The sequence below is a fragment of the Notolepis coatsorum genome, assembly GCF_963971535.1.
Source record: "Notolepis coatsorum genome assembly, chromosome: 16".
In the NCBI taxonomy this organism is placed as follows: Eukaryota; Metazoa; Chordata; class Actinopteri; order Aulopiformes; family Paralepididae; genus Notolepis; species Notolepis coatsorum.
Genome location: NC_140180.1, coordinates 23,506,814 through 23,529,313, shown reverse-complemented (window position 1 = coordinate 23,529,313; position 22,500 = coordinate 23,506,814). Strand labels below are relative to the sequence as shown.

The 22,500-nt window shown below is 46.5% G+C and overlaps 1 protein-coding gene across 1 annotated transcript in view; it reads right to left on the bottom strand.

Moving 5' to 3' along the window:
• The window catches only part of unc5a (unc-5 netrin receptor A), a gene marked incomplete at both ends in the record, with an annotated part of 421,327 nt that overhangs the window by 120,101 nt on the left and 278,726 nt on the right, over positions 1–22,500 (bottom strand). Inside the window, 5 exon segments of the mRNA XM_084331987.1 lie at positions 5,329–5,369; positions 5,371–5,491; positions 11,002–11,182; positions 14,171–14,274; positions 19,546–19,689. Coding sequence (XP_084188113.1) covers positions 5,329–5,369; positions 5,371–5,491; positions 11,002–11,182; positions 14,171–14,274; positions 19,546–19,689 — 591 coding nt within the window.

The following is a 22,500-nucleotide window of genomic DNA, read 5'->3' as shown; positions in this document are numbered from 1 at the left end:
CAGTGTCAGTCCAGAGAGACAGTGTCAGTCCAGGGAGACAGTGTCAGTGCAGAGAGACAGTGTCAGTCCAGAGAGACAGTGTCAGTGCAGAGAGACAGTATCAGTGCAGAGAGACAGTGTCAGTGCAGAGAGACAGTGTCAGTGCAGAGAGACAGTGTCAGTCCAGGGAGACAGTGTCAGTCCAGAGAGACAGTGTCAGTCCAGGGAGACAGTGTCAGTGCAGAGAGACAGTGTCAGTCCAGAGAGACAGTGTCAGTGCAGAGAGACAGTATCAGTGCAGAGAGACAGTGTCAGTGCAGAGAGACAGTGTCAGTCCAGAGAGACAGTGTCAGTGCAGAGAGACAGTGTCAGTCCAGGGAGACAGAGTCAGTCCAGGGAGACAGCGTCAGTCCAGAGAGACAGTGTCAGTCCAGAGAGACAGTGTCAGTCCAGAGAGACAGTGTCAGTGCAGAGAGACAGTGTCAGTCCAGAGAGACCGTGTCAGTCCAGAGAGACAGTGTCAGTGCAGAGAGACAGTGTCAGTCCAGAGAGACAGTGTCAGTGCAGAGAGACAGTGTCAGTCCAGAGAGACAGTGTCAGTCCAGAGAGACAGTGTCAGTGCAGAGAGACAGTGTCAGTCCAGAGAGACAGTGTCAGTCCAGAGAGACAGTGTCAGTGCAGAGAGACAGTGTCAGTCCAGAGAGACAGTGTCAGTCCAGAGAGACAGTGTCAGTGCAGAGAGACAGTGTCAGTCCAGAGAGACAGTGTCAGTCCAGAGAGACAGTGTCAGTCCAGAGAGACAGTGTCAGTCCAGGGAGACAGTGTCAGTCCAGAGAGACAGTGTCAGTGCAGAGAGACAGTATCAGTGCAGAGAGACAGTGTCAGTGCAGAGAGACAGTGTCAGTGCAGAGAGACAGTGTCAGTCCAGGGAGACAGTGTCAGTCCAGAGAGACAGTGTCAGTCCAGGGAGACAGTGTCAGTGCAGAGAGACAGTGTCAGTCCAGAGAGACAGTGTCAGTGCAGAGAGACAGTATCAGTGCAGAGAGACAGTGTCAGTGCAGAGAGACAGTGTCAGTCCAGAGAGACAGTGTCAGTCCAGAGAGACAGTGTCAGTGCAGAGAGACAGTGTCAGTCCAGGGAGACAGAGTCAGTCCAGGGAGAGAGTGTCAGTCCAGAGAGACAGAGACAGTGTCAGTCCAGAGAGACAGTGTCAGTCCAGAGAGACAGTGTCAGTCCAGGGAGACAGTGTCAGTCCAGAGAGACAGTGTTTGCTTAAAGATATAGAGAAAAGGGAAAAAGAAACGCCTGCCTCTCTGGCTATAACCAAAGCACGACTAGAAAATCAACATATCACTTTGTACTATGAAGCAATACATCGCCGATGACATTTCAAAATGAAACGTACACAGACAGAGCTGGGCATTTGCAGAGATAAATTATAGCCTTTGCATGTTTTCTGCCTCCAAAGATTGAATTGATTTGTTTCCATTGTACATTTATTCAGTTGACAGCATCTTTTTTTATTTATTTTTTTATCCCTAAAGGCTCAGCGTCGTGAATCGGAGAGAGGCTATCGATGGCGTTTAGACAAAACACAAACCGCCCACGAGGAAAACACATTCAGCAGACGCAGCGCGCCCGCCTCTGTAGCCCCTGTCTGAAGATCTGATGCGACTAAAATAAGACACGCCGATGCACCAAGAGAACTAATGATCAACAAAGGATTCTAGCCTGGATAATTACTGTACTCCTGGAACCAGACCGGCATTAAATCATGCAATTTGAAAAAGAAAAGCAACTAAAAAAACGTACCACAGGGAAACTAGCCCACTGAACAAACAGAACAACAAGTAGAAACAACAACAACAAAAGAAAACACACACCCCCTCTGTATTCAAATGTGGACATTGTCTGAATTAATAGCATGGTATCCATCTTCAGCGCCACAGAAACATTCTCTATGTCATGCCTTCTCTACCTCATTCTCTATGTCATGCCTTCTCTACATCATTCTCTATGTAATTCCTTCTCTCCCTCAATCTCTGTCATGCCTTCTCTACCTCATTCCCAATGTAATTCCTTCTCTACATCATTCCCTATGTAATTCCTTCTCTACCTCATTCCCTATGTAATTCCTTCTCTACCTCATTCCCAATGTAATTCCTTCTCTACCTCATTCCCTATGTAATTCCTTCTCTACCTCATTCCCAATGTTATTCCTTCTCTTCCTCATTCTCTATGTAATTCCTTCTCTTCCTCATTCCCTATGTAATTCCTTCTCTACCTCATTCCCTATGTAATTCCTTCTCTTCCTCATTCCCTATGAAATTCCTTCTCTTCCTCATTCCCTATGTAATTCCTTCTCGACCTCATTCTCTATGTAATTCCTTCTCTTCCTCATTCTCTATGTAATTCCTTCTCTACCTCATTCCCTATGTAATTCCTTCCCTCCCTCATTCCCTATGTAATTCCTTCTCTTCCTCCTTCCCTATGTAATTCCTTCTCTCCCTCATTCCCTGTGTAATTCCTTCTCTCCCTCATTCCCTATGTAATTCCTTCTCTCCCTCATTCCCAATGTAATTCCTTCCCTCCCTCATTCCCTATGTAATTCCTTCTCTCCCTCATTCCCAATGTAATTCGTTCCCTCCCTCATTCCCTATGTAATTCCTTCTCTTCCTCCTTCCCTATGTAATTCCTTCTCTCCCTCATTCCCTATGTAATTCCTTCCCTCCCTCATTCCCAGTGTAATTCCTTCCCTCCCTCATTCCCAATGTAATTCCTTCTCTCCCTCCTTCCCAATGTAATTCCTTCCCTCCCTCATTCCCTATGTAAATCTCCCTCTCTCTCCATGGTAATGGTCTGCAATCACATATCATGAAGCTAGTGGCTCCGATAAGGCTATACTGTACTGTATGCAACGAGCCCAATGGCAGCGGTTACACATGTACCATCATGTAAACATGCATGTGAGCATGCACTCTGACAGATGGACCCGCCTCTCCTCTACTTCCACCTATTGAATATGACTCCAATACATCAGAGCCTCCATTCCCGCATTCAGCCCGAATACAGTGATCGGTGTGGATGCACTAGGCGTGTTTATTTGATAAATCAAGTTACTGCGTCTGCTGGGTTGAGTCTGTTCATTGCTTCGTGACAAACGAAGGGAGCTGGAGTCAGTTCATCTCAGCGGGGGCTTCCGAAGATGCGAGTACTGGGGCACAGACGCCGCGCCGCTTGTGATTAGAAACAACACCCCGTCATCCTCAGGGGCCCCCGGGAGCACGGCGGCCTGTGGTCTCGTCGGGAACCCTCTCTTAACCCTTTCACTACCACACTACAGAAGGTTAACCTTTCACTACCGTTAACCGTCACTAAGGTTAACCGTCTGTAGTGTGGTAGTGAAAGGGTTAACCTTCTGTAGTGTGGTAGTGACAGGGTTAACCCTTTGGCAGTGTGGCAGGGAAAGGGTTAACACGGACAGCTGGGCCCGTCTGGCCCCACACCGGCGCTCCGTCTGAAACAGGTGAGACGTGAGCCGAGGAGGCAGTGCTTCCCCCCCGTTGTCAAACAAAAGGACCGCTAGAGGTGTGATGGAGGTCAAGTCCCTCGTCAAAAGAGAACCCCCCCCCCCCCAATGAAAAAAGGCTCTACAAAATCCCTCTTCAAACCCCCCACCATGAATGGAAGCGGACATGGCCGGTTAGCCTAGGCATTGACCAACTAACACCTCTCCCGAAGGCTAACCGGCCACGTCCGCTTCCATTCATTGTGCTAAGCTAGGCTAACGTGCAGCCAGATAGCTTTCTACTGAACGCACAGAGAGGAAACTGGTATCTATCTCCTCGTCTCTCTCTGGAGAAGACGGTAAGCTAATTTCTCAAAACGTCGACGTGCTCCTTTAAGTTCGGTGGAGGTCAGTGTCCTGGTTAGCCATGGGCATGTCAAGCATCCCCCCGCCGGACAGACACCCTTCTAATTCCACCGCCCGGCAACTCCAGCGCTAATAATTCCAACTCCATGCAGACAACCTCCAGGCAGGCAGGTTTCTTCTTTGTCTCTCTTCCTCCTCAAGCGTTGTGTTCCGACAGGGGGCCATGTTACTTACACTCGCACCTGACGCCGAGTGATGTCTTTACATGGGAGATGCGTAACACAACACCCCAGATCCACTGAGGTAGATAAGCTCCGTTTTTAGGGCGGCGGAGAGAGAGGCCGTCGCTGGCTGCCAGAGAGGTGTTGGATTTCCCCCTCTGCTGTTTCCTGAGCGTGGGAGGTTTCTCCTGCGGTCAGCATCGGCTACAGGATGGCAGCCACGTCAACAAACCCATCTCCTGGCAGCACGACAGCGGTCTCCTGGTGGATACACTCCCTCTCTCTCTCCGTTTCATTCTCTCTCTCTCTCTCTCTTTTGTTTCATGCCTACTTACACTGTATCTTATTCCATCTCTCTCTCACTTCCACCTTCCTCCTCCTCCTCCTTCCACCCCCGCTCTCTCTCTCTCTCTCTCTCTCTCTCTCTCTCTCTCTCTCTCTCTCTCTCTCTCTCTCTCTCTCTCTCTCTCTCTCTCTCTCACTCTCTCTCTCTCTCTCTCTCTCTCTCTCTCTCTCTCTCTCTCTCTCTCTCTCTCTCTCCCCTCAGTCAGGGAGGAGGGGGGGAGGAGTAATGTGGGTCTGTAAAGGAAGCAGCACCAACTTTCATCTCAGGGCTGCCATGGATCGATATGTGCTGCTCAGCATCAGACATGCCCCGCTCGCTGCCTCCTCCTCCTCCTCACAGGGAGACCGAGGAGGCGAATCAAACACGCCCTTAACTCCTGCGCGTAAACATGGCACACTGGCTGCTATAATTCAGCTTTTTATTGCCCATTATTTACAACATGACTTGAGCGCCAAACAATAACAGATGTACTCGCCGGCCTGACTGGCGGTGCAGTGGCTGAAGCCGTGTCTCTTTAAAGGAGACAGGTCTATGAAATAACAGAGCAGTGTTCCACTGCACAGTACGGGGGGGGGGGGGGGGGGGAGAGATATATGAAGGAAGCTTAATAGCTGTAACTCATCTTCAGTGTGGAGCCTTCTGTGAGACTAATAAGACTCTGATATTCCTGCTCCAGTTGTTTAATTGCAGCGAAGAACCAGTGCACCGTCAACATGATAAAAAAAAGACCGCCTCGCAAACAAAGGTGCAGAACGAGAAGCCAAAGCTGAAGGTGAACACATGATTGCATGTTGCAAAAAAAAAAAAAAAAAAAAAAAAAGATATATATATATATATTAAAAAAAAGCAACCAAAAGGAAGCCACAGGAAGCCAAGCGCCACAGGACAGGAAGTTGCCTGGGAGTTACCTGGACAGGTGGCCGTACAGGCACTTTTCTGGACATTCTGCCACCGACGTGCCGCCGTTCAGCGGGGTGGGGTTGGTGCAGCTCCGGCTCCTCTTCTGCCAGCCGCGCCCGCACACAGCGCTGCAGGACGACCAGGTGGTCCACGTGGACCAGCCCCCGTTCACTGTCCGGCCCGCAACCCAGAGGATGGAGGGATGGGGGAGGGAGGGAGGGAGGGATGGAGGGAGGGATGGAGGGACAGATCAGCCAGGATTACCCGACAAGCAGAAAAGGAGAGGAGACGCGTGTTTATTCACCTTGTGCTTTTTTTCCAGGGGGCGACAAAGACCGCCGCCTACTGTACCTGCGCCGGTGTTGTCGCTCAACTTCCTGTCAGTGTGCGACTGTGCCATGTATAAGGGGGCGTCTTAGCCTCGGAAGACCATAAATATTTAAGGAACAACGTCCTGATGTTCTATTTCTTTACCAGATATCTTTGCTACAAGGATAATGATAATACAACGTTGTGCTTACAGATGCATTATATATCTAGCATCTTGGTCATGATGCTCAGCTGCCAGAAATAAATAAGTGGTGGGCGGGCCTACAAAATAGTGGTGGCGGGGCCTATAAAAGAAGTGGTGGCGGGCCTATAAGTGGTGGGCAGGGCCTATAAAAGAAGGGGGGGCGGGGCTATACAATAATGTTCTATTTCTTTACAGATATCTTTGCTACAAGGATAATGATAATCTCTACACGTTGTGCTTACAAATGCATTATATATCTAGCATCTTGGTCATGATGCTCAGCTGCCAGAAATAAATAAGTGGTGGGCGGGGCCTGTAAAAGAAGTGGTGGGCGGGGCCTATAAAAGAAGTGATGGGCGGGGCCTATAAAAGAAGTGGTGGGCGGGCCTATACAATAAGTGGTGGGCAGGGTCTATAAAATAAGTGGGGGCGGGGCCTATACAATACGTGGTGGGCGGGGCCTATACACTATGTGGTGGGGCGGGGCCTATGCAGTGAACAGCGACTAGCCTACTATTACACTGCTGGACTTGGGAAGAGCAGGCGACTGCTTCCTGTGCCTGAGGTGGAATTACAGCCAACGACGGTGGAAATCAGTGAGCAACAGCGAATAACGTGACAACCTCTCCTCTCTGACCTCGTCCTAAGGCCGGATGCTGAGAAAGTATCTCAGCCTATGATACTGATCAGAGCCACAACAAAACCTAATCCCGTTTTCGCCTGCACGGTAAAATCAATTCTTCCAACTAAATGTTGAGTTAATATCGGTCTGTATTTGCATGGTATTCGGTACAACCAATATTAAATACTACAGCATTGACGGAGATGTGACATACTCAATTGAACCAAGTGGAATAAGTGGCTATTGTGGAAAATAATATATAATCACTGTATACATGCTATTTCCAAAATGTCCCCTGCTGCCTGGAATGCCAGGCCACTTTGTAATAGTTTGTAATATTTTTTCTTTTTTATCTTTCTCTGCCATACCCGAGATTCTCTGGTTATCTCGCCATGCGTTGAATGCCAAAACCTGAGTCCTTTGATATTTTCCTTTGATCGCCGTTCTCACTGTCAGCCGGAGCCATCTACAGATGCAGCACTGAAAATCTAACCTCTGCTGCTCCTCTGCTGCTGCTCCACCACGCACGGGCCAAACTGATTTTGTGACTCCTATTGTTCTGGACCGGGCAGATTTCACACCTCCACTGTAGGGCTGGGCAATTAATCGAAAATAATCGCGATCTCGATTCATAGACTATGCAATCTCATTTATAAATTATGATGATTATTTTTTTATAAAAGAATATATATATATATTTTTTAACTTTTTAAATGATGACGATTCTGACTTGAGTTATTTTGTATGTTACAGATACTTTTAAGTTTAAGTCAAGCACGTTCATATATGTTATGTTTAAGTTTAAGTCAAGCACTTTGATATATGTTATGTTGTCTGTTTAAGAAGAGTGCAATAAATGATTTATTGAAAAAATAAGATCGTGTGAGAGAATCGTGATCTCAATTCTTAGAGAGAAAAATCGTGATTCACATTTGAGCAAGAATCGCCCAGCCCTACTCCACTGCCTCCCACAGTGTATCACTGGGGAGACTTTTTCATCTTAAATTTGTATTCGTCCCAAACGCCCCAGCTCCATCCGATTCCTTTGCTTTTTCACTGTTTACTTATCAGCATTGCAACACTAATATATGGGCAGTACCCCAAGTCAGACTGCCCATATAAAAGTAGCCCCCGACCCCCTCCCTGGGGGAGCACTTAGTTAAGTACCCTCCATTTGTTCACTTTGGGAGCCAGCCACCAGCCCCCGAAATATAACACCTGAGTCTAGTTCTATAGTGGCAGAGGAGTAGCAGACCAGCAGCAGGTGTCTCTGATTCATATGCCTACGTTGGAATTGCAATGACGATCGAATATCATCAGGTGGCAGTATCGCCTACCTTTGAACTGGAATGGCTTGGTGTGGATACAATTTTTTTTTGGCAAGGGCCCCTCCTCCTTCCTGAACAGATAGACACAGCGATCGCCTCGAAATGTTGTTGCCTGAAGCGTATTTCCCATATAAACAAGTATAGACATATACACTGGTAATCGCGATGGCGATGCGATCACTTGGAATTATTATTTTTGGAATACCTTCTGGCTAAGGTAAGGTATATTCTATGTCTATTTAACCGAACCTGAAACATGTTTTTGTAACGATCACAGTTACCGGACGTAAAAACGACCCCCCCCCCCCCCCCCCCCCCCCTCTTGATGATTTGTGAATGCACATATGTACAGGTATATACCTTTGATTTGTGAGTATTTGGAGCTTCAGGCGATCAACCAGAACGATTTGGGCTTATTGCATATAATGTGTCATATCTCACAATCTATGGAAAAGACTGGATTATTCTGGAAATGGGGGATGTTTAGCGTGTAACAAACTACAGTGTGTAGAAATGAACTAATTAGTCAGTAATGGACTATGAACACTGCCTGTCAAATGAGCCATACTATTGTCTCCATAGCTATAATAAGAACACACGATGGGTCTACAAACATCGCTAAAATTGTCAATCACGCTGGCGCCATTTAGTAAAGATGGCGAAAGCTTATGGCAGTCAATGGGCTCACACAGATTTTTGGCAACATTTTAGATTTCTTAGTATATCTTGCCAGTAAACGATAGTACTCCAAAAAACAAGATGTTTGATATCGAAATTAAAGAAATAGTTCCGGTAAGGGGCAGGAGCTAAAATAACGACATTCAATCAAACGAATGACCAAGTCAAAGGATTTGGAACAAGCAAGCCGCCTATCAAACGCTCTAATGACATGTGCACTTGTTATGCACACAACAGTTGCATGCGTACACAAAGGCCTGCTGCTAACACACATACCTGCTAGCTACCTGGCATGGCTTTGGAGGCATCCTGGTGCGTTCTGATTGGGAGGGGCGTTGTCGAATTCGGTTTAAAGATCTGCCCAAAGAAGTTCTGTCCAAAACCGCCTATTGCTCCTTTAAAAGCAAGGTAAACTGGGTAAAGGTATAAAAGCAAGGTAAACTGCTATTTTCTAACACGTAACCCCCGACTTGTAAGCGCTCCTTGATTTGCAAAGCATGACGTGCCACACTGGATCATTTCCCTCTCCTTTTTAAAGGTGAAACTGCACCCGCTGACCCCTTGTTATTACGACTCTCACATATAATGAACCGAATCAGCTCTCACGCCGCAATGTTCTCCACGCTCTAAAAACCCCCAACTCTGACCCCTTGTTATTACGACTCTCACATATAATGAACCGAATCAGCTCTCACGCCGCAATGTTCTCCACGCTCTAAAAACCCCCAACTGGCTTTTGCCCCATAATTGGCGCCGTAGAATTAAATCATGACAGGTGATTACATGAATCGGGTCGGGTTTAATTCTAATCAACTCGTCGCTCTCCATTCACCCGCGGTTGGCCGGAGCTTCCGAGCTACCGAGGTCCCTGATTTGTTGACTTCAGCGGTCTCTCTCTCTCTCTCTCTCTCTCTCTCTCTCTCTCTCTCTCTCTCTCTCTCTCTCTCTCTCTCTCTCTCTCTCTCTTTCTCTCTCTCTCTCTCTCTCTGTCCCTCTCTCTCTGTCCCTCTCTCCCTCTCTCTCTCTCCCTCTCTCTCTCTCTCCATGCTTCATGCTCCCTCCCTAATTTCCCCTAACTCTCCCCCTGCGCTTGCTGTGGCCGAATCATTTCCTTGCTCTCTCTATGCGATTGATTGGCCACCGCGGTGAAGTAAATTGCCAGGCAACCCGGCCCTGATTACCTCTTAGCACAGAGTGCAGTCACACCAGCCAGGCCTTTGTTAAAATGTATCTCCGTTCCCCTCCCCCGTTTGGAGTGAAGAGGCTATTATGACTCGCGGCGGCCCGGTGTTCAGTTCCGCGCTGCCTACCAAACGGTTCTGATATAGACCTACTGTACGTACAGGAAGGTAATGGCTGACACGTCTTTTTGAATGCAGCCTGTTCCACTGTCATTCCGGTGCAATTAAGGTTACAATGGCTGTGCATTTGTCATCTTGTCAAGCACGGCGTTGATTGAGATGAAATAAAATTGCACACGAGAGCACCCCTGCAATTTGTCCCGATCGAGTCTTAAAGAAAAAATGATTGACAGAATAATGAGATGGTAAGAAATAGAGAGCAAAATGTCCCTTACCTCAACTTCCATTTCAACTCTAGAATTCGACGTCTAAAAATCCACCGATCAAGCCATTTCAATCACCACCCAACCAAGAAAAGTTTACCAATCCCAGGCTCTGCCCCCTTTTCTTGACCCTCCGGATCACAACCGGTCAAGCTAAGAGAGGGCAGAGCATGGGGATCCTTCATTGTCCAATCTCAATTGATATGCCGTAGTTTATTTTTTAAATAAATCCTTTACAATATAATATTCAATATATTAATATTGAATGATCTATTCCATTCAAAACCATTCACTGTGAAACGTTCTATTGCATTCTGAACACCATAACTCTAACTCTAAGTCTCTCTGTCTTCTATCCACAGATCTATCTATTCAGTCACATCTATTCTGTCCAAACTGCACGTGGATGATGCACCTCCCCAGCGATATCCCCATCTCCCTGTTTACCTGTTTGCACGAACAGTAGCTGAGAATTAAGCCGGTCTGTAATGTAGGCAAACTTTCGTAGCAGCAGCGTTACCGCGGGAACCATCTGTTGTAGAAAACGTGCCGTTCGACTGCATTTTTTTTTATAAAGGTCAGGCTGCTTATCAAGACGAGTCATTATTTTACGGTTTACCATTAATTCAATTCCTCTCCACATTTCGCCCTCGCACCGCAAGGAAGATCACCGCTCCAAGATTCGAGGCTGCTATTTGTCTGCTGAATGGGCGCCGGCTGCATGTTAAAAGGTTACACCAGTAACAGTACAGGTGCACTTCATTCATTTATGAACTTATACATTTGTTAATTACTGGCACTTATTGCCTACTGAAGAGTCGAACTGCTTTGGCTGGTTAATGGATTATAAACAAGAGGAAAGGGCAGCACTGCCGTCTGACATCACGTATCGCTACTGTTACAATTACAGCGGCGGGGGGGGGGGGGGGGGGCTTTGAAATCAGGCTGCCCCGTCGAAAGAAACAAGCCACCTACCATAAACTAGGACCGTGGCCGAGGTGCTTTTGCGCCGGGCGACGATGTTCTTGGCCACGCAGGTGTAGTTGCCCGTGTCCGCCAGGCGCGCTTGTTTGATGACAAGGTTGTTGTCGGCCGTCAGGAGGAAGTTGGAGTCGCTCGCCGGGTCGATCAGGTCTTCGTTCCTCTGCCACTCCACCTGTAAACATGTCACCGGGGTCACAGCCTGCCACGAAGAGGATACCAACTGTCCTCCCATCCCGCCCCATCCACGTCTATGCCTCTTCTACAACGCTGTTCGGTTTCCGGGTTCCTCTGATTGGCCGCTGAAGCACGCCCCCCCCGAGTGACGCGCGAACAGCCAGCCTTCACCGAGCGCTGTAGTTCTAACCAACTCGATGGAGATCAACCCCGAGGTTGGAAAATCACTTAGATTTCGTAAATATTTACCCGTTTCTCATACGGTTAACGATTCAGAAACAATCATTGCTCATCTCCGTGTGTTTATGTTGTTGCAGATGCTCAACAAGGTGGGTTTGATACGCAGTCATGGCGGCGAAAGTGTCTTTATTATTTTGATTAGTTAACATTAGGGCTGTCAGTTTATCGCATTAATTAGATTAATTAATTACACAGCAAATTATCGCGTTATGAAAATTAACTCAAAATTAATTACAATAATTTTTTTATTTTTTTTTTTATCTCATTCATTCCATTAAAACATAGAATAAACATTTACAGACTTTTTTTTTAAATGGTCCATTTGCATGTTCTTGGTATCTGAATCTATGGATCTCAGGGAATGTATTCCCAGTGTCAGAAATACTGTGTCTGTTACTAGGCTTGAGTAAATTGTAATGAACCAAATGAGAATATCAATTCAATTCTTTTATTTTTTGACTGTGAATAACACCATGCTAAAATTGACCAGACCTGAAAATCTAAGCAAATGAATAAAGGGAAGATGATTAAACAGAAGGTTTTGTAAATACAGTACTGAATTCTGCCATCCGGACACATGCAATTTGAAATATGATTATAGAATATAAAATATCAGGCCTAAAATGGTTATGCGATTAAAATGCGATTAATTAGATTAATTAATTACAAATCCTGTAATTAATTAGATTACTTTTTTTAATCGCCTGACAGCACTAGTTAACATTATCATTAGCAGGTAAGTTATGAAGTCATTGTTTATCATAAAACCAACAGCATGACTGGCTCGTCTATTCTGTGCTAGATCAAGACACTATTTCAATAATGGATGACGGTGAAAGCATACACGCCACAGAGAGTTAGTACTCTGTAAAGTCAGCTAGCGAGGTTGCACAACTATATCTTCTACTTTCATGAATTGTTTTCTACTCCTACTCTGCTTTAAAAAGATAATTCCGCACCGTCATCCATTATTGAAATAGTGTCTTGATCTAGCACAGAATAGACGAGCCAGTCATGCTGTTGGTTTTATGATAAACAATGACTTCATAACTTACCTGCTAATGATAACGTTAACTAATCAAAATAATAAAGGCACTTTCGCCGCCATGACTGCGTATCAAACCCACCTTGTTGAGCATCTGCAAAGGCATAAACACACGGAGATGAGCAATGATTGTTTCTGAATCGTTAACCGTATGAGAAACGGGTAAATATTTACGAAATCTAAGTGATTTTCCAACCTCTGGGTTGATCTCCATCGAGTTGGTTAGAACTACAGCGCTCGGTGAAGGCTGGCTGTTCGCGCGTCACTTGGGGGGCGTGCTTCAGCGGCCAATCAGAGGAACCCGGAAAGCGAACAGCGTTGTAGAAGGCATAGAAGGCCCCATCCAGCCTACAGCACGATGACATATCGTGGGTGAAAGGTAGTTTTTATTTTTTTTGGAGAACAAAATAGCAACTTTGTGTGTTAATGACTAAGACTTTGCCACAAATTGCATTTATTTCCAGAGTTGTTTTTCAGTTGTTGTCCAGTAGCTAGACTGTGGGTGGGACTTGTATTGTATTCTGTGGTGCTTTTGGCCTTTCAGACAGACCAACGTCGATGCTATTCCCTCCTTGGTGTACTCTCAGATTGGCTTGCTTGTTTCCTTGCTCTCATTTGACCCTGCGCCGTCTCAAGAGGGGCTACTATATACGACGGCATGGCCGCTCGCTGCTACACTCGGTTCCAGGACCGCTTATAATTGGACTCTTTTGCTTTTGTTCCGCGCTGCTCCCGCTCTCTCTCGCGGGTCGAGGGTAGCTCTGGTGTTTGGTTCCTGTCGGGGGGGGCTAGGAGGGCATGGGTGGCGGCTTCTCCCCCGTTTCTCCAAAAACTGTCCCTACGACGTCTGACTCTTCCACTGCTGCGGGGCTAGCCTGCCCTCTGTGTTGTTATTGGAGCACGACGTGTCTAGCTGGGGCCAGGAGGTTGGGAGAGGCGGGGCTAGCCTGCCCTCTGTGTTGTTATTGGAGCTCGACGTGTCTAGCTGGGGCCAGGAGGTTGGGAGAGGCGGGGCTAGCCTGCCCTCTGTGTTGTTATTGGAGCTCGACGTGTCTAGCTGGGACCAGGAGGTTGGGAGAGGCGGGGCTAGCCTGCCCTCTGTGTTGTTATTGGAGCACGACGTGTCTAGCTGGGGCCAGGAGGTTGGGAGGTTGGGATAAATGAGGCGGGACAACTGGCCTCAGTCTGGTCCTCTATACACACCGCAGTAACAGAAGAGAGAGGGAGCGAGAGAGAGAGAGAGAGAGAGAGAGAGAGAGAGAGAGAGAGAGAGAGAGAGAGAGAGAGAGTGTGTGTGAGTGAGAAATATAGAGTGAGCAAGTGAGGGAGAGAGAGAGAGAGAACGTGAAAGAGAGAGGCAGACATTAATTATGGATAGGCCTTTAGAACTGCCAACCCGGTACTGAAGCCTCCAAGCCAATCCTGACTGATGTGACGAGAGGATGTGATATACGGCGTCTCAGAGATGTAAAAGAGATAATAAATCAATAAGTGGGAATAATTAGAGGTGTAATTCATCCGTCCAGGGGTGTCTGTTCCCCGGCATGGCACGGGGCCGGCATGTTGGGGGGAGCGGCTGATCCAGAGTCAGTTTTGTGCCCTTCGCTCCTATACTAGCGAGGGATAAGGTAAGCTGATCCTGGAGGGGAGGAAGCTATAAATAACCCCTGCCTAAGGTTGAGTATCTTGTCTGTCTCTCACCTCGGCTGGTGGTACTCCCTCGGGGGGATGGCATCGCAGTAACACCTCCTGGTCTAATGCCACCTCCTTCCCCAGCGGCTCCTCCTCAAAGTTCTTCCTTAGGTCTGAGGAGGGAGGACACACACACGCACACACACACACACACACGCACACACACACACACACACACACACACACACACACACACACACACACACGCACACACACACACACACACGCACACACACACACACACACACACACGCACGCACACGCACACACCCCATTAGGACACTCTGAGAGATCTTCTCGTGAGCCTTGTGTGAAATACATGTACAAAACTTGACCCGCTAATGTTTTTTTTCCACATCCACTGAAAATCCCCCCTCGCTCAGCGTGTCGCACTCCAATTGGCCCCTAAGTCACAGAGGTATATGTGACACCAAGCACGCTGCTTATTACAGGGCTGCCCGGGCCGCTGCGGAGATGCTTGTCTACTGCCAGAGGGCCCCGGCATCAACTGAAAAGCAATTGCATTACTCCCTCCCTCCCTCCCTCCCTCCCTCCCTCCCTCCCACTCTCCTCTCCCCCAGCGCCCCACTACCCTCTATCCTTCATCCAACGGAGAGCCCCGAAGCAGCCGCAGGAAAACAAAGCCCCGAGGCAGCCTGGACAAGAGCTCCGGTCGAGCCTGGCCCTCCTCCACGGGGCTTCTGCCACTAATACGTCTCACTGAATTCTCGTGCCACCCTTTTGCACAGAGTCCTATACGTTTGTGTACGTTTCGTCAGCACGCCCAGGCTTAGCCCCTTTTGTGACTGCGATGTGCAAGCCAGGGTTTTTTGAATACGCAGTCACCAGTGTTAATTTTGTCAACGAATTTGATGACGAAAGATCTTCGTCAAAACGAAGCTTTTTCCCGCGACGACAATGAGACGTGACGTCACGTTATTGAACACCATGTGACGCCAACGTCACTAAATTATTAATTAAATATCGTTGACCACAACTGAGGACACAAAAATGTAGTTTACAAAAACCATGACGAATTGTCTCTTAATTTATGTTGACTAAAACAAGATGAGACAAAATAATTATAACTTTTAGAATAATTCACGTTATTATTTCAGCATTTCCCATTTCCGTTTCCGGGTTAAGCGTTTATGGCTAAAAGCCAAGCTACATACGTGAGGCTAAAAACCGCGTCCCAGGTCTCTTGTGACTACAGCTTATACCAATAACCATGAACGGAATCTGCTACTCTCTCAACACTCCTGCGGCAGCCGAACAGTTCTACCAAAAGAACACAGCATTTAAGACGACAGAGGCTGAGAGGATGGCTAGGCTAATGTCGGGAGTCGGGACCTATATCCCAGACACAGACTTGCTCTCTTTCATCTGTGTACACCCACTACTATCAACATTACACATGGATACAACAAGGACAAGACCACGTTCACTTAAAAAGGTATGAAAAGAAAAGAAACAGACGAGTACTAACACTGAGATTGACCCTGCTATAAGTTATGAATCCCTTTAGCGCTTGAAGTGCACTAAAACGTCGTAATTACTTTTTATTTTTCATATAATGTTGGGTACATGCTCAGTAGAGTTAGAACGCTCCCAGTCTTAGGGGCTGTGATATTTTGTTACCAAACTTTATGCACATAGAAGTGCAGTGGCAGGTTCGCTAAGCTAATGTTGTTAGCCGAATGCTCTGATGGGGGCCGCCATTTTAAGTTTAAAGTGACGTCAGCGATCTACGGTTCGACTCGAGGGACAAAAGGGAATGTGTGTGTGACGTGTGTGAAATTTGTACAGTAGGTCCCAGTGAGAATTGCAATCAGTGTGTACTGTGTATTTACACTATCCTAATGTTGCTTTGTTGGAAAAAAAAAAAAAAAAGCAATTTAAATCAGAATATGTTCCATTCCATGTCTGACTATTTCTGAATCTATTGACCATTTCAAGGAATGTTTGGTTACTATTGGGCTTCTAGCCTTCTACTGAACTTATTGTGAATCAGCTGATAGGGTTTTGGCTAGATTATACGTAATAAATAGAATTGCATTATTTACAATATAAAAATATAAAATGCCTTTTTTTCATTAGCGAAAACTAGACCAAAATCATCTTTTTTCTTGCGACTAAATCTAGACAAAAACAAAAAAGACAAAATCGAGACTAACACTGACTAAGACTAAAATGCTCAGACATTTAGTTGATTAAAACTGACTAATCGAGAAATATATGCAGATGACTAAATATGATGAAAACGAAAAAGGAGCACTTGACACATGATAAGACTAAAACTAAAATGAAAATAGCTGCCAAAATGAACACTGGCAGTCACTTATATAAAGTGCTCCTATAGTAGCCAGGTTAATTTGGACCACCAAGCACTGCTTGAAAGCTCGGGGTGGGTCAGAATATCAGATATAAATTTCAAAGGTACCCAGCGTTCAATTAGGGTTTCACACACACGGCAGGGTTTGAAAGCTCCGCGTTGCTAATAAACATTTTAAATCATTTTTATAAACTGGTCAGCACTGCTCAAAACGTCTGTATTTCCGTATTTGGCTGCCTGGTGCGCCTGCGCTGTGATCACAGCGCATGCGCATCATGCACCCAACGCCGGAAATAATGCAGTGTTGACCAGTTTATAAAAATGAACCTGTTAAGCCTTAAGGTCCCCCTATAGGGGGACCCTGCTTTTATTTATCATAAATCGATCAATAGAGACCGTATTAGATCCCCAATTATCATATCATGGCGTATCATTGGAAAGCCACACTCATTGGCTACAACCCTGTGCAAAGATTTTCGAGATCGCCAAATGATTGACGGAGCTAGAGCCCCGGGAGTCGGGGGTGGTAATGTGTACTTTTGCATACTTTTGGGGCATGCCTCACATATCGGCATGTAACTCGAGAACCGCTGAACGGATTTTGTCACCTGAAAGGGAAATCGACAGGCAACAAATATGGCTTTAATTCGATCTATATATTGTATTAAAATAAATGCACACCTGAGCCACTAGGGGTCGGCAAAGAATCGTCCACATGTGGGCCCTTGTTTTTAAATGTTTTTTTTGTAGCCAAGAGTAAAGACCATAACCCTATCAAAAACAGTAGTCAAAGTGTATATTTTCATTTTTACCAATGTTTTATATGTTTTATCGGAAATATAAATGTATCGGAAAATGCTAATTATCGTAAAAAACGCAAGAAATGACTAAATCCAGATTCAACCCTGCCATTGGAAAGAGGAGCATTTTCCCTATCCATAGATGTATGATTTGGCTATAATAAGGTCAAGGTCAAGTTCAAGGTCAAATATGAATTTATAATTAAAGTCGATTATCATTAATTACTGTATCTACAAATCCTTCTGTTTAATCATCTTCCTGTGGTTCATTTGCTTAGACTTTTTGTACACATGATCTCAATAAGGTGGTGAATGAGCTCAGTGAGCATTTTCTCATGCCCGCATACATTTTTGATCATCATCATCAAAATCATAAATCATAATTAATCATAATTAATTTATTCATTACAATTTACTCAGCCTAGTAACAGACACAATATTTCTGACACTGGAAATACATACCCCGAGGTCCCTAGATGTTCCTAGATACCAAGAACATGCAAATTGACCTTGCAGAAGTGGAGCAATCTTCCATTTACTTAGGCATGTACCTTTTAGGCGAAAACGGTCTACAGATTAATAGGTTAACATGTTTATTAGCAACGCCGAGCTTTCAAACCCTGCCGTGTGTGTGTGAAACCCTAATTGAACGCTGGGTACCTTTGAAATTTATATCTGATATATTTCGGACCCACCCCGAGCTTTTAAGCAGTGCTTGGTGGTCCAAATTAACCTGGCTACTAGGGAGCTATAAGTGACTATAAGTGCGTATTCAAAAGCCCCTGGCTTGCACATCGCAGTCACGAAAGGGGCTAGCCCAGGCTGTGTGTTACCGCCGCAACGTGCCGCTGCCGAATCTCTGTACCGCACGCCGAGCTATTTGTGTCCTCCTGATGAGCTAGACAGGCTGTTAACAGATCGCTGGGAGAATATGCTGGTGGCAGGTTAACTTAAAGCATCCTTGATCCCATGGTCAGCACCCCCGAGTTTTGACTCCAAAGCCCAACGGCGCGTTAGAGGGTGCGGCTGCCTGCCTCAGGTGGATTGCTCGAAACAGATTGCGGTTTGTGTCCCGGCCAATCATCGCAGAGGGAAACATTAAGATGAGCGGAGAGAGCTTTGTGACATTCAATTTAATTAAGACCGATATAATGGGACTGGAGGAAGCTTAAGATAATAAGAGTCCTGGAAGGTTCAAATGTGTGTGTGTGTGCATGCATGTGTGTGCGCGTGTAAGTATGCAACGTGTGTGTCCTCCTCTTACATCTTTCTGACTTTGTTGCGCTCCCTCACAACGCTGCATAATGAATGTGTGTTTTTCAAAACGTCTGGCGGTCTGGAGACATCTCCGCGTGTTCGTCTCTGTCTGGAATAATAATGCATATTTATTATGTGTGAATTAATAGGCGGGATGCTATGGAACACTCAGAGGTGAAAATGGCTTCTTCTAATAAAGCCTTTGAGAGCGCAGCGAGGGTGTCTCTCTGCCCCCGCAACAGATTCACGACCGCGCCATGCGGTGGTAAGTTTCAAATCTGTTATTCGTAATTCTATCACCAGGGATCACTGTTGATTTACTCTAGTGACCCAAACGTAGCACTCCCCTTTCTCAACATCGCCTCTCGATTCAGATTTGTTTATTGTCAGAGCTTTGAGCATTCAGAAAAAACGTGAGATGCTTGTTTTTTCCTGGCTCCTCAACCGTAGTAGATTTACATACATACATAACAATTATACAAACTATACAATACAAGGTAAATGTTGTTTTACAAGATAAAAAACGGCAAAAGAAAAAAGAAAAAAAAACATATTCTACAATGTAAGTAGTAGCAGTGTGTGCATGTAATACGTGTGCTTTTGTGGAAGTAGCTGTTCAGTGTTCTCTTGGATGTGGACCTGAGACTGCGGTAGCGTCTGCCAGATGGCATGAGCTCAAACACTTTGTGGTTCGGGGGTGGCTGGGGTATTTCTATGCAGATACACTAGAGTCTGTCTTTCCCATTCCCTTCGTCTGGTCATTCATTCTTATCAGTTATCTTATTAAAGAGTTATGATTAAACCGAAGCGTAATCATATCACAGCACCATGTGTGCCATCAAATCGCCTCGGGGCACGTTTTTTTTTTTTACATCATAGCGAGACTCCCTCCCGAAGGGCCCATCATCCTCTTCCAACTTTGGAGAGATTTAATAACATGTAAGTAAGTACATTGTGTTACGCGGACGTTAGCGGCTTGAGGATGCACTTACAGGCGATCCTGATGTATGCCTTTTGGCTCTTCTGAGTTCCCGTAGTGCTCCACGCCACGCACTGGCACCAGTACTCGTCCAGGCCGAAGATCTTCTCCACTTGCTGTCTGGTGATGTCGATCTTCACCTGCATTATAGGCAGCGCTGCGAAGACAACAAACACAGGGGTCCAAGTCAAAACGGTGAAGAAGACAGATAAAAAAAACACACGTCTAAACAAAAGAACAGGAAGGCTCTGTGGCGCTCAAACTCATCCCACGCCTTTTCGAGTATGAAAGAGTGATTTAGAGAAGTCGTGACCCCACGCGCCGAGATCTTCTCAACAGCAAACAAGTTGAATTGTTTCCTTAAGTGCATTTCGTTGCCCCCGCGCGTGCCCCCAAAGCAACAAGGGGGAACTCATTTGCCTGGCGGGCAGCGTAAACAAGCGGAGCGCCGTAATCAAATAGAAAACAAGAGTGCTTGTTAACTGCAGAGCCTCGCAGCCGTCCGCTGTGTAATCTGGAGGGCGGAGGTACAGTTGTTGACAGCCGGGGGGGGGGGGGGGGGGGAACCTGGTCACTGTAGGGCTGGGCAATTCATCGAAAAGAAATCGCGATCTCGATTCATAGACCTATGCAATCTCATTTCTAAATGATGATGATTCTTTTTTATATAAAAAAACAATAAAAAGTATTACTTTTATAAAAAATTTTAAACTTTTTAAATGATGACGATTCTGACTTGAGTTATTTTGTATGTTACAAGAGATTTAAGTTTAAGTCAAGCACTTTCATATGTTTTTTTATCCACTTTTTCTCCCATTTTCTATATTTTTTCTCCCATCCCAATTTCGTATCATCCAATTCAACCCTCCCCTGTCACGGACGCTGTGTCTTGCCTCCCACAAGCCGGCTGCAATGTGGACTAAGTCATACATAGCACAAGTCCCCTCCGGTACTTGAGGTAACAGCAGTCGCATCTTTTCACCTGCGCAGCTCGATCTCTCAGTGGCGAGGAGTAACAGGTAGGAGGCTAACGCTGCCCCCGACACTTCCTGATTCTACTGCGCAGGCGCACCAACCGACCTGTAGGAGTCGCTGTCCACAACGCCCGATCCCCACCCATCAGTTTCCCACCCCCTAATATGGCCAATGTGTATTAGTACGGACGACCAGCTAAACTGAAAGCAATGTGGAGCGCTGGGCTCGAACAGGCAAGCCCAGCGTCTCTGTCATTCGTGGCGAGCGCCTTGCCCACTACGCCACGTAGCCGCCGAGCACTTTCATATGTTTAAGTCAAGCACTTTGATATATGTTATGTTGTATGTTTAAGAAAGAGTGCAATAAATGATTTTATTGAAAAAATAAGAATCGTGTGAGAGAATCGGGATCTCAATTCTTAGAGAGAAAAATCGTGATTCACATTTGAGCAAGAATCGCCCCCGGCCCTAGGTCACTGTCACACTCGTTTGGCGTTAGGAGGAAGGAGAAGGCGTCTCAGCAAACGCTCCACAAACACAAACAATTCCTCCTCCTCCTCCTCGAATATTAATCCCAGGAGGGTCGAGGAAAGGTGCAGGATGTGAGGAGTGTCTACCCGGCGCTGTAAGTGGCATCGTGCGAGAGAGTAGGGGACGTGGGTGAATCCATTGCTCTTCGAAGATCGAAGCAGGGAGATCTTATCACGGTGATCCCCAAACAAAGTGAGATAGCTGCAGCCAGAGCTCGCTAATCCAGATGAAAGCCGTCGAATTAAACCACCCAAACTGCTGTCACAGCCAAGCACTTTCATTACCGCCTGTTGTCTCTTTGTTTTGAGAAGCAATCTTTCATTTCATTTCGCTTTGACCTCTAGTAAGCCAGGGGTATTTTCTGTATATTGAGCAATGACCTTCACCCCCCCCCCCCCCCCCCCCCCCCGGCCGGGCCAGCATAGTCATGTTTTGTCCCCCTTTCTGCTCTCTGCTACCACTCCTCTTTGTGATCTCGCCTTTCACACTAGGGTCTTAGGGAGAGAAGTGTTGAACGTTTTATCTGAACCTGGAGCATTCCACACACGCACATGCACACGCGCACGCACGCACACACACACACACACACACACACACACACACACACACACACACACACACACACACACACACACACACACACACACACACACACACACACACACACACACACACACACACACACACACACACACACACACACACACACACACACACACACACACACACACACACACACACACACACACACCACATCGCTGTACATTTAGGGTCCCCGCTGAGGAGGCCTCTTCAGCTGCCATTTAGCTGAAAGCACCCAGCGACACTTTCACACTCTGTCTGCCACACCATCATCTTGAAGCTGATTGAAGCTCGTTTAAAGTGGCGGCTCATCAGCCTGTCATAACCTACACCACAATTACACGAAGTTCTCACGTCGATACAGGGGAGAATTCAACAACCCCCCAAACAAATGGAGTAGTCTTCTGTAAACAATTTGAGGCATATTTGCCATTTTGGACAGGCCCCGTCGGTATAGCCCTGTGGTGACACGAGCTGTTAGAGAGAGGAGAGGAGGAGGAGAGAGGAGGGAGAGGAGAGAGAGGAGAGAGAGGAGAGGGAGAGGAGAGGAGGGAGAGGGAGGAGGAGAGGAGAGGAGAGGAGAGGAGAGGGGAGAGGAGAGGGAGGGAGAGGAGGGAGGAGGGAGAGGAGAGAGAGAGGAGAGGAGAGTGAGGAGAGAGGGAGAGAGGAGAGAGAGGAGGGAGAGGAGAGAGAGGAGAGAGAGAGAGAGGGAGAGGGAGAGATAGGAGAGAGAGGAGGAGATGAGATGAGAGGAGAGGAGAGGAGGAGGGAGGGAGGAGGCAGAGAGAGAGGAGAGGAGAGGAGAGGAGGAGAGAGGGAGAATAGGGAGGAGGGAGAGGAGAGGAGGAGGGGAGAGGAGAGGAGAGAGGGAGCCAGACGAG